Consider the following 10892-nt stretch of genomic DNA (forward strand, 5'->3'; position numbering starts at 1 on the left):
GGGCCGTGTGTGCCTCAGAGAGGGAAACGGGGGTACAGCAGGGCAGTGACCCCCCCAGGGAGGAGCCCAGGTCAGGGCAGGAGGGCGAGGGGCCCCTCGGCTCAGTAGGGTGATCCCGGCTGCCCCCTGTGGGTGGAGGAGCCCTCCCTGGGTAAGTCGGGGGGCAGGGGGGTGCAGGCGGTCCCCTCTCCCTGCCGAGCAGGAGGCCCGGGCGGTCCGGGCAGGGCTGTTCCGGGAGGGACTGCTCCCTGCTCCTCCCTCCGACTCAAGTCCCAACAGGCTCCTGGCTCGGGGCGGCCGCCGGGGGGAGGGGCCGGGCGGCCGGGCTGGGCCGGGCCGGCGTGGGGACCGGGAGCCAGAGCAGGTCCGAGGCCGCGCAGGAGGCCATCCTGTAGCTGGGAGACCCCAGCTGTGACATGCACGGCCGAGGGGCCCCCTGACCGGGGATGGGGGCTGCATCCCGGCTCCCGGACTCAGACGCTCGGCCAGAGCAGGTGAGGGTGGAGCAGGGCCTGGGGCCGGGAGCGGCCGGGCAGGGGCCAGGACCCGTCCCCTCCCCCCGCGGCCTGCGGCCTGCAGCTGGCCGGGCCGGGCCGGGGGGCGCTGGGGGACACGGGGGACCCGTGGGGTGCTGTCCCTGTAGTGGGAGCCCTCAGTCTCACAGGAGGAGGGGCACGCCAGCGGGAGGCCCCGGACCTGCTTCCGGGCACGGAGAGGGACCCCCCCCCCGGGGCTGGGCCTGAGGGGTGCGGGGTCTCCACCGGCCCCCCTCTGGGCTCTGCCTTTCTCTGGGGACCTTGTTCGGCCGGGCGGGCGGGCAGGCAGGTGGACGGACTGCTGCTTGGGCCCCGAACAGGCTGAGGGGCCGCGGGCAGGACATTCCTGTGTGGGGAGGAGGCACAGAGCCCCAAGCCCCAGGCGCCGGCCCTGCAGGGGGAGGGGGCTCCCGGGCTCTGTCGGAGGGGCCGGGGTCAGGGGTCAGACCCCGTCTCCTCTGCTCCCTGCCCCCCCCGAGGCGGGGCGGCTCTCCAGGGGAGCGCAGGCTCGAACCGGGGTCTGGGCTGGCCCAACCCAACCGGGAGCCCTCAGTGGGCTCAGCTTCCGGCTGGGACCCCCCCAGGCCAGTGCCTCCCCCTTGACCCCCGCGACTGGCGAGAGGCCTGCCTCCCCCCTCCCCGAACCCCCCATCCTGGGACGGCCCCCCCGGGCGGCACAGCTCCCGGCAGCTCCTTCCTGGTTAATCATTGATGAGCAGGTGTGACGAGTGAACGCTCCTCGCACCCGGTCCTGCCTGGGCCCTGGCGGGGGGCGGGGGTGCTCACCTGCCCCCCTGTGCCCCCCGTCCCCCGTCCTCTCTCAGGGAGGATGCACGGGGTGCAGGAATGTGGGCACCGTCTGACTCGGGGCCCCGTTTGCAAAGACCCCATTTGCCCGGGACAGCCGAGCGCCGAGCGCGGGGCGCACGGTTCGGGTGGCAGCTCCCCATGCACTGGGGGGAGCCTCAGTGTGTGTGAGGGTCCCCCAAAGCTCTCCACTCTTCCGCCTCCACAGGCTCAGAGGGGCCCTGAGCTCAGTCCCCGCCCCTCGCTCTGCCTGGCTCTGCTCTCGCTTTCTCCCCTGGGGCCGGTGGAAGGCAGCCCCAAGGCCCCCCTGCCCTGCGTCCCCCCCCGCGCCCCTGCCCCGGCCCCCCGCCCCCGTGTCCCGGCCTGGGAGGCAGGATAAGCTCCAGACAGAAACTGCGGGACCTGGCGGAGCTGTTGTTGCTTCACGCTGACTCAGTGTGGAGGTGGCTGGCTCCCTCGGCTGCCCGCCCCGCCCCGCCCCGCCCCGCCCCACAGCCCAGCGGGCGGCCAGCTGCACCCCGACCAGGCTGTGGGTTCGAGGAGGAGGAGGAGGAGGAGGAGGAGGAGGAGGAGGAGGAGGAGGAGGAGGAGGAGGAAGTGACAGGTGTTGCTTTGCCCACTGGAGCCAGCCGGGCCGGCTGACACCCAGCGGGGACAGCACCCACTGGGCCACCCTGTGCTCACAGCCCCAGGGAGGCAGAGGCGGGCGATCTCGCGTCCCCGGCGGCTGCCACACCACGCCACACCGCCCTGCCACGCTCCTGGGGCTCCCCGGCCCCCCTGCAGGGGCCTCCGAGGCGCGGCAGGCGGCAGGGAGCTGGTCCGGGCTCGGGCACACTCTGGCACCCGCCTGGACGGGCGCCTGGACGGAAGGCGGGCAGCCTGGGCGTGGGGCAGCGGGGTGGGCCTCGGGCCCCTGGGCGTTCCGTGGCAGAGCACAGGGGGCCCCGCAAGGGCCGTGCGCCCCACGAGACACCACCTGTGTGTGATTCCACTCCTTTTCACTTTTAAAAAAAAATATATATATATATATTTTGCCGGCACCGGTTTGGCTCAGTGGATAGAGCGTCGGCCTGCGGACTGAAAGGTCCCGGGTTCGATTCCGGTCAAGGGCATGGACCTCGGTTGCGGGCACATCCCCCGTGGGGGGTGTGCAAGAGGCAGCTAGTCGATGATTCTCTCTCATCGACGTTTCTGGCTCTCTGTCCCTCTCTCTTCCTCTCTGTGAAAAAATCAATAATATATATATATATTATTGATTTTTTTACAGAGAGGAAGGGAGAGGGACAGAGCGTTAGAAACGTCGATGAGAGAGAATCATCGATTAGCTGCCTCCTGCACACCCCCCACGGGGGATGTGCCCGCAACCGAGGTCCATGCCCTTGACCGGAATCGAACCCGGGACCTTTCAGTCCGCAGGCCGACGCTCGATCCACTGAGCCACACCGGCTTCGGCCACTCCTTTTTACTTTTAAAAACATGTTTATTGGTGTCAGAGAGGAAGGGAGAGGAAGAGAGAGAAACATCCAAAAGGAGAGAGAATCGTGGATCAGCTGCCTCCTGCACGCCCCCCACCGCGGCTGCCCACCCCCTTGGCGAGAGGACCAGGGAGGAGGCGGCAGGGGTGGGGTGTGCTGGGGGACCCTCCCCCCCCCCATGCTGAGAGACCCCCCGCCTGTCCCAGCACCGCTCCTTCCCCTGCGCCCCGCCCTGGAGGTGACGTCCTGAGCTCCGTTTGGGACCAGGGGGTCACCCAGCGTGTCTGTGACTCTCCTGACAGCTGGGACCCACCAGGCCGCCCGCAGGCCCCGTCCCAGGCGGCCCTGCCCCGCGCCCGTCCCCGGAGGCCGCCATGGAGAGCAAGGACGAGGTCAGCGACACGGACAGCGGCGTCATCCTGCAGTCAGGTGAGCTGCCGGAGGTCTGAGCCCCAGGGAGGCCGGGTGGGGGCGCTCTGGGCTGGGGTGGAGGGCTGGGGGTCCGGGGAGGGGTGCCTCCACTGGAGGGGACAGTGTTTCTTTTCTCCTTTTTAAAAATATATTTTTACTGGTTTCATAGAGGAAGGGAGAGGAGAGAGAGAGGGTGGGGGGAGAGGGAGAGAGAGGGAGAAACATCCATGAGGAGAGAGGATCACGGACCGGCTGCCTCCTGCACGCCCCCCACTGGGGATGGAGCCCGCCACCCCGGCCTGTGCCCCGACCGGGAATCGAACCGGTGACCTCCTGGTTCCGAGGTCGACGCTCAGCCACGGAGCCCCGCCGGCCGGGCTGGGCAGTTTTTCTGGCCGGAGGCGCTTGGTCTGGATCCTGGTGCGCCTTCAGCATCGGTGCCAGCGAGGCCGGGGGTGAAAACTCCGCCCTGTGTCCTATGGGCCCAGGCAGGGAGCGGGCGAGAGAGAAGAGGTCACACACGTGTGCGTGTGTGCGCACACATATGCACGCGCACGCACAGACATGTGCACACGCCCGCGCGTGCGTGCCTGTACAGGCATGTGCGTGTGCCGGGCCCCGGGGGGTCCGGCCGCTCTGACGGCCCCCCTCGCGCCCCCTCGCCCGCAGGCCCGGACAGCCCGGTGTCCCCGCTGAAGGAGCTGACCCACGCCGTGCGCCGGCAGCAGCAGGCCCTGGAGCACCGGCTGGAGGCCTGCCTGGAGGAGCTGAGGCGGCTGTGCCTGCGGGAGGCGGTGAGGGCGCCCCTGCCGGGCTCCTCCGGAGCCGCCCTGGGAGCCCGGGCGGAGGGAAGGGGGTGCTGGCAGTCAGACGGGGTGGGGAGGGCAGGACTGTGAGGGGGATGGGGGGGACCCAGCAGACAGAGGGGGCAGCTCGGAGCGGTGAGCGAGGAGGCTTGAAGGGGGTCAGAGGGCAGGGGCAGTGAGACCCCGGAGAAGGGCTTGGGGGGCTTGGGGGGAACTGGGGGGCAGAGCTGGGGGGACAGGCTCCTCTGGGCGGGCCCCGGGCAGGGTTAGGGTTAGGGGTCAGGGTTAGGTTTATGGGTTAGAGGTTAGGGTTAGTGTTAAGGGTTAGGGGTTAAGGTTAAGGGTTAGAGTTAAGGTTAGGGTTGGGGGTTAGGGGTTAGGGGTTAGGGTTAGGGTTAGGGGTTAGGGTTAGGGGTTAGGGGTCAGGGTTGGGGGTAGGGGTCAGGGTTAGGGGTTGGGGGTTACGGTTAGGGTTAGTGGTTAGGGTTAGAGGTTAGGGGTCAGGGTTGGGGTTAGGGGTCAGGGTTGGGGGTTGGGGGTTACGGTTAGGGTTAGTGGTTAGGGTTAGAGGTTAGGGGTCAGGGTTGGGGGTTGGGGGTTACGGTTAGGGGATAGGGGTTAGGGTTTGGGTTAGAGGTTAGGGGTCAGGGTTGGGGGTTAGGGGTCAGGGTTAGGGGTTGGGGGTTACGGTTAGGGGTTAGGGGTTAGGGGTTAGGATTAGGGTTAGTGGTTAGGGTTAGAGGTTAGGGGTCAGGGTTGGGGGTTAGGGGTCAGGGTTAGGGGTTGGGGGTTACGGTTAGGGGTTAGGGGTTAGGGTTAGGGTTAGGGTTAGGCTGGGCCGGACCGGGCATTGGAGGGGGCCTGGCTTGACCCCGCTTCCCCCCCAGGAGCTGACGGGCGTCCTGCCGGCCGAGTACCCCCTCAAACCCGGGGAGACGGCCCCCAAGGTGCGGCGCAGGATCGGGGCGGCGTACCAGCTGGACGCGCAGGCCCTGCACAGGGAGGTGAGCAGTCTGGTCCCCGCGCTGGGCCTCTCCCGCCTGGAGGGCAGGAGGCGGCCCGGGGCCTCCCCGGAGCCCGCGGGCCAGCCCGCCAGGCCCATGGGTGCTGGCTCTGTGGACCAGCCTCCAGGGGTTGGCGGGCGGCGAGGGAGGGCCCGGGAGCAGGACAGCGGGCGCTCCGGGAGGGCGGGTTCGGCCTCGGCGGCAGGAGCTGGGCGCAGAGGGACCCGGCGCAGAGGGACCCGGCGCCGAGGGAGCCGCTGGCCCAGGGAGAGGCCGCCTGTTCAGGCAGGTCCCGCCGGGCCGGTGGGGGAGCCCGTCCCTGGGGTACGAGTGGTGGCTCCGCCCCCCCTCCCCGCCCCCACTCCAGGCTCACCTGCCCAGCCCTTTGGGGTCAGGAGGAAAAGTGCCCCACTTGGCTGTGAACCCGCCCGGCTCCGCCTGCCAGCGGGTGGGTCCCAGGCCAGCCTTCCTGGCCGACAGCTTAGCTCCTGGCACCTCCCGGCCCTCCACCCTCTGCCCCACACGGCAGGCAGGCCAGGGCCGGGATCCAGGGTCCTGACTACACTGCACAAGCAGAGGGCCCTGGGGGAGCTCCTGGAGGCCTGCCTGGAGGAGGAGGACTGTCCTCAGTGACTCCAGGGACCTTAGGTCTCCTGTTCCCAGCTCACCGTCCCCCCCCCCCCCCAGGACCCCCTGAGCAGCCTGGAGCAGGAGCTGGCCCTACAGCTGCAGATCTTGGAGGCCTGCCTGGAGGAGGAGGACTGTCCTCTGACTCCAGGGCCCCCTCCCCAGGCCTCCCGTGTCCCAGCTCACCGTTCCTCTCTCTCTCCCCCCCCCCCCCCAGGACCCCCTGAGCAGCCTGGAGCAGGAGCTGGCCCTGCAGCTGCAGATCTCGGAGGCCTGCCTGGAGGAGGAGGACGGTCCTCTGTGACTCCAGGGCCCCCTCCCCAGGCCTCCCGTGTCCCAGCTCACCGTTCCTCTCTCTCTCCCCCCTCTCCCCCCCAGGACCCCCTGAGCAGCCTGGAGCAGGAGCTGGCCCTGCAGCTGCAGATCGCCGAGGCCTCGCGGCGCCTGAGCCGGGAGGAGAAGCTGAGCAGGCAGGCCCGGCGGCAGCGCAAGCACGCGGTGCTGCGGGAGGAGGAGAAGCTGCGGGCGCTGGAGCGCTGCCTGGGCGAGCAGCGGCGCCACCGCGGCTCCCTGCCGCCCGCCGGCCTGCCGCTGGGCCGAGGTGCGTCCGGCCGCCCGCCCGGGGGCTGCTGGGGGGGGGGGGGCGTGCACCCCGCTGACCTCTGCCTCCCCCACACCCCAGCGAGACCTGTCCCCAGCTCCTCAGTGTCCCCTTCCTTCCTTCCTTCTTTTTAAAAAAATATATTTTATTGATCTTGTACAGAGAGGAAGGGAGAGGGACAGAGAGCTAGAAACATCGATGAGAGAGAAACATCCATCAGCTGCCTCCTGCACACCCCCCACTGGGGATGTGCCCGCCACCAAGGTCCATGCCCTTGACCGGAATCGAACCCAGGACCCCCCCCGTCCCCAAGCCGACGCTCTATCCACTGAGCCACACCGGTCTCGGCCTTCCTTCTTCTTCTGTCTCAATCCGCCCCCCTCCCATCCCCCGGGCGGACCCGGAGCGAATTCAGGAGCCTCACCCACGGGTGCCCGTCCCCTCCCTCCCCCCCCGCCCCCCTGCCCCAGCCCTCCAGGCCCAACCAGAACGGAAGTCGGTCCTGGGTCGGAGCTCCCCACCTGGTTTCCTTTCTGACCGCCAAGTCCCAGATCCCCACCCAGGGCTGGTTTCACAGGCGGCCGCGGGACCCGCCCAGAAGGGGGCAGGGGCAGGGGCAGGGGCAGGGGCAGGGGCAGGGCAGGGCAGGCCGGCTGCCCCCATGTGGATGTGGGTGTGGGTGGGTGTTGATGGGGTTCCTCACCCCCATGTCTTCTCCCGCCTCTGTCCTCCAGAACTCAGCGTCTCGGACGACAGCTCGCTCTCCGATGGGCTGCTCCTGGAGGAAGGTGAGAAGGGCCGGGGGCGAGGCTGGGGGTGCGGGGGAGGCGCGGCCCGGCCGATGACGAGGCCTGCAGGGGGGAGGCGGCTGCCCCTCTGACCGACGCTGGTGGCTCTGCCCGGCCCCGCTCAGGGGGACGGCCCTCGCCTTCTCATCTGGACGCTGGGTCCTTTTGACAGGAAACGGGGCTCAGCTCTTGCCTGGCCCCAGGCCTCCCGCCTCTGTCCTGCACCCCTTTTCTTTGTTTTTAATATGCATTTTATTGATTTTTTACAGAGAGGAAGGGAGAGGGAGAGAGAGTTAGAAACATCGATGAGAGAGAAACAGCCACCAGCTGCCCCCTGCGCACCCCCCACCGGGGATGTGCCCGCCACCAAGGTCCATGCCCTAGACAGGGAATCGAACCCGGGACCCTTCCGTCTGCAGGCCGACGCTCTATCCACTGAGCCATACCATTCAGGCCTTTTTTTTTTTTTTTTTTCCTTTTTAAATATATATATTTTTTGTGGATTTCAGGGAGGAAGGGAGAGGGAGAAGGAGAGAAACATCCGCGATGACAGAGAATCACGGACCGGCTGCCTCCTGCACAGGCCACACACTGGGGGTGGAGCCCGCAACCCGGGCCTGTGCCCTGAGCAGGAATCGAACCCTGACCTCCTGGTTCCCAGGCCGAGGCCCAACCACTGAGCCACACAGGCCAGGGCCGGGGCCTTTACTTCAAGGCGCACCTGCCTGAGCCGAAGAGCCCTCTGGCAGTCACTGCCGCGGGGTGCCGGGTGCGGGGCACAGGGCACAGGGCGCCGGAAGCGGGAGTCCTAGATCAGGAGCCCCGGCTACGAGCCCCAGGGGTGTGGGGTTCAAGGTGAGGGAGGTGTGCAGTCCCGCCCAGGGAGTGCCCGAGTCAATAAGGAACCGGCACGCGGGCTCGGCGGGGGCGAGAAGAGCAGGCACACGGGCGGGCGGGCACTCAGATGCAGGGGCGGGAGCAAAGGTTAGACGCGGAGCTGTGAGCCCGGGAGAGGCCGTCGGGGTAGGGCAGGGGGAGGGGGTGGGAAGGAGGCAGGAGTAAAATGGGGCTGCGAGGGGAGGGAGGGGTTCCGTCCCAAAGGAGAAATCATTAAAAAAAATTTTTTTTTTCTTTTAAATCGATGTCAGAGAGGAAGGGAGAGGGAGAGAGAGAAACACATCCGTGAGGAGAGGGAATCATGGATCGGCTGCCTCCTGGTCGCCCCACACTGGGGGTCGAGCCTGTAAATCAGACAGGTGCCCTGGGGATCGAACCCAGAACACTTCTGTCCACGGGCCAATGCTCGGTCTATGGAGCCGACCCAACGGGGGCGAGAATAAGTCCTTTTATTAAAATAATAATAATAATAATAAATACATTTTTATTGATTTCAGAGAGGAAGGGAGAGGAAGAGGAAGAGGGAAAGGATGAGAGAGAATCATGGGTCGGCTGCCTCCTGCACACACACCCCTCCTAGGGGGGATCGAACCTGCCACCTGGCCATGTGCCCTTGGCCGGAATGAAACCCGTGATCCTTCAGTCCGCAGGCTGACGCCCCATCCACTGAACCACACCAGCCAGGGCCAGAAGTCATATTAAAATATATATATATATAAATATATATATATATATATATATATATTATTGATTTTTACGGAGAGGAAGGGAGAGGGTTGGAGTTAGGAACATCCACGATGAGAGAGAAACACCGATCAGCTGCCTCCTGCACACCCCCTACCGGGGATGTGCCCGCCACCAAGGTCCTTGCCCTTGGCCGGAATCGAACCCGGGACCCTTCAGTCTGCAGGCCGGCGCTCTATCCGCTGGGCCGCACTAGCCGGGGTCTGAGCCACGGCCTGGCAGGGCCGGCTGCCCGGCGGCTGCCGTCACCGGCGTCCTCTCTCCTGCAGAGGAAGCCCAGGCTCCCAAGCTGGCCCCGGCAGCGTCGTCCGAGGCCCCGAGCCCCGAGGGGCCGCCGCCTGCCGGCCCTGAGCCGGGCGCCCTGGACCCCGCGCCCATCCAGAACGGCCCCTGGAAGGAGACCAGCCTGGACCAGCCCTACGAGAAGCCGGCCAAGTCCTCGGACCCCAGCAGCGAGTCCAGGTGAGGCGGGGAGGGCCGGGGTGGGGGGGCCGGGCGGGCGGGGCAGGGCAGGGCGGGCGGAGAGCCCCGGTCCCGGGCTGCGGCCGGTGGGATTCGGGGATCCCCCCCCCCCGAGCCCCGAGATCCCGCCCTGACCCCCGTCTCCGCTCTCTCCGCAGCAGCACGGCCTCCACGCCCCAGGACGGGCCCAGCACCCCCGGCCTGTGGCTGCCCGAGCCCCCCTCCGTCCCCGGGGGCCCCGTCCGCGGGGTCCAGGGGCCCCGGCAGGGCCGGGCCAGCGCCCCCGCCACCCCCACCACCCCCACCGCGCAGGGCAGGCGAGGCCAGGCGCCGGCGCTGAGGTGAAGGGGGACCCGGGCGGGAGCTCGCGTGGTCGGGCGGCGGGTCCTGGACGGGAGGGGCCGGGGGCGTGCGTGTGGCCAGGGACACCATAGACGCTGGGCGTCCGCGAGGCCTCTCACTTATTTTATTTTTATTATATTTTTTAAAAATATATATTTCATTGATTTTTACAGGGAGGGAGGGAGAGGGGAGAGAGAGTTAAAAACACCAATGAGGGCGAGAGACATCCATCAGCTGCCTCCTGCACGCCTCCTGCTGGGGATGTGCCCGCCACCAAGGTCCATGCCCTTGGCCGGGAATCGAACCCGGGACCCTTCCGTCCGCAGGCCATCGCTCTATCCGCTGGGCCACACCGGTTTCGGCATATTTTTAATTTTTTTTTTTTTATTGATTTCAGAGAGAGAGGGAGAGGGAGAGGGAGAGAGAGAAAGAGAGAGAGAGAGAGAGAGAGGGGGGGGGGAGAGAAACATCCACGATGAGAGAGCATCACGGACCGGCTGCCTCCTGCACCCCCCTCACTGGGGATGGAGCCCACAACCTGGGCCTGTGCCCTTGGCCGGAAACCGAACCCTGACCGCCTGGTTTATTGGTTGATGCTCCACCACTGAGCCACACACGCCGGCCGGATTTGAAGGGCGTCATTTTAGGGAGATCTGAGCCAGGACCTGGCCTGTGCCCTCCCCGCTCAGGCGTCTGTCTCCCCCCCCAGGATGGACTCCTTCCGGGCAGGCCCCCGCCGCCGCCCCACGCACTACACGGTGACCGTGCCCAGCTCCTGCTGGCCCCCGAGCGGCCCCCCGCGGCCGCCCCCCGCCCCCCACTCCTGCTCCGAGGACAGCAGCTCCGACGGCTCCTCCAGCGTGTCCCACGCCGCCTCCCCCGGCAGCAGCAGCCCGGACCTGTGCGCCCTGAGGCCGCTGTCCCCGCCCGGGACCCCGGGGCGCCGCGGGGGCTGGGCCCCGGCCACCCCCCGCCCGAATCTGCTGCTGCCGCCGCCCCCCGGGGCCCCCTTCCCGGCCGCGCCCCCCTTCCCGGCCGGCCGCTACGTGCTGGTGGCCGAGGGCCGCCTGCCGCCGGGCGGGGAGCCGGACCTGGGGGCCCCCGAGGAGGAGGGGGGGGGGCTGGCCCTGCGCCTGCAGCAGCTGCAGCAGCTGCAGCAGCACCTGCGCCCGCGGGGCCGCCTGGCCCGGGCGCCCTCGCTCAAGGACAGCCCGGCCGGCCGGGCCCTGTGCCGCGCAGCCGTCACCCAGGAGCTGCAGTCCTGGCAGGAGCGCGTCCGCCTGCGGGGCGCCCGCCCCCAGTCGCTGGACCGCCAGGGCGCCTTCCGGGTGCGCAGCCTGCCCCCCGGGCGCGGCCTGGGGCCCCGGGCGCAGGTGAGCGGGGGCCCGG

At 68.1% G+C, this 10892-nt stretch overlaps 1 protein-coding gene across 1 annotated transcript; it reads left to right on the forward strand.

Moving 5' to 3' along the window:
- Window positions 1-391: 391 nt before the first annotated feature.
- On the forward strand, window positions 392-10886 carry INAVA (innate immunity activator; the record flags this gene model as incomplete). Its single annotated transcript, XM_036440179.2, has 9 exons — window positions 392-494; window positions 3124-3250; window positions 3902-4026; window positions 4926-5042; window positions 6048-6270; window positions 7005-7058; window positions 8969-9161; window positions 9320-9502; window positions 10213-10886. Coding segments are annotated over exons 1-9 (1744 nt in total), but the record flags the coding sequence as incomplete, so codon positions are not given.
- Between the last annotated feature and the right edge of the window lie 6 nt (window positions 10887-10892).

This window comes from Pipistrellus kuhlii, unplaced genomic scaffold (assembly GCF_014108245.1).
Source record: "Pipistrellus kuhlii isolate mPipKuh1 unplaced genomic scaffold, mPipKuh1.p scaffold_m20_p_163, whole genome shotgun sequence".
NCBI lineage: Eukaryota > Metazoa > Chordata > Mammalia > Chiroptera > Vespertilionidae > Pipistrellus > Pipistrellus kuhlii.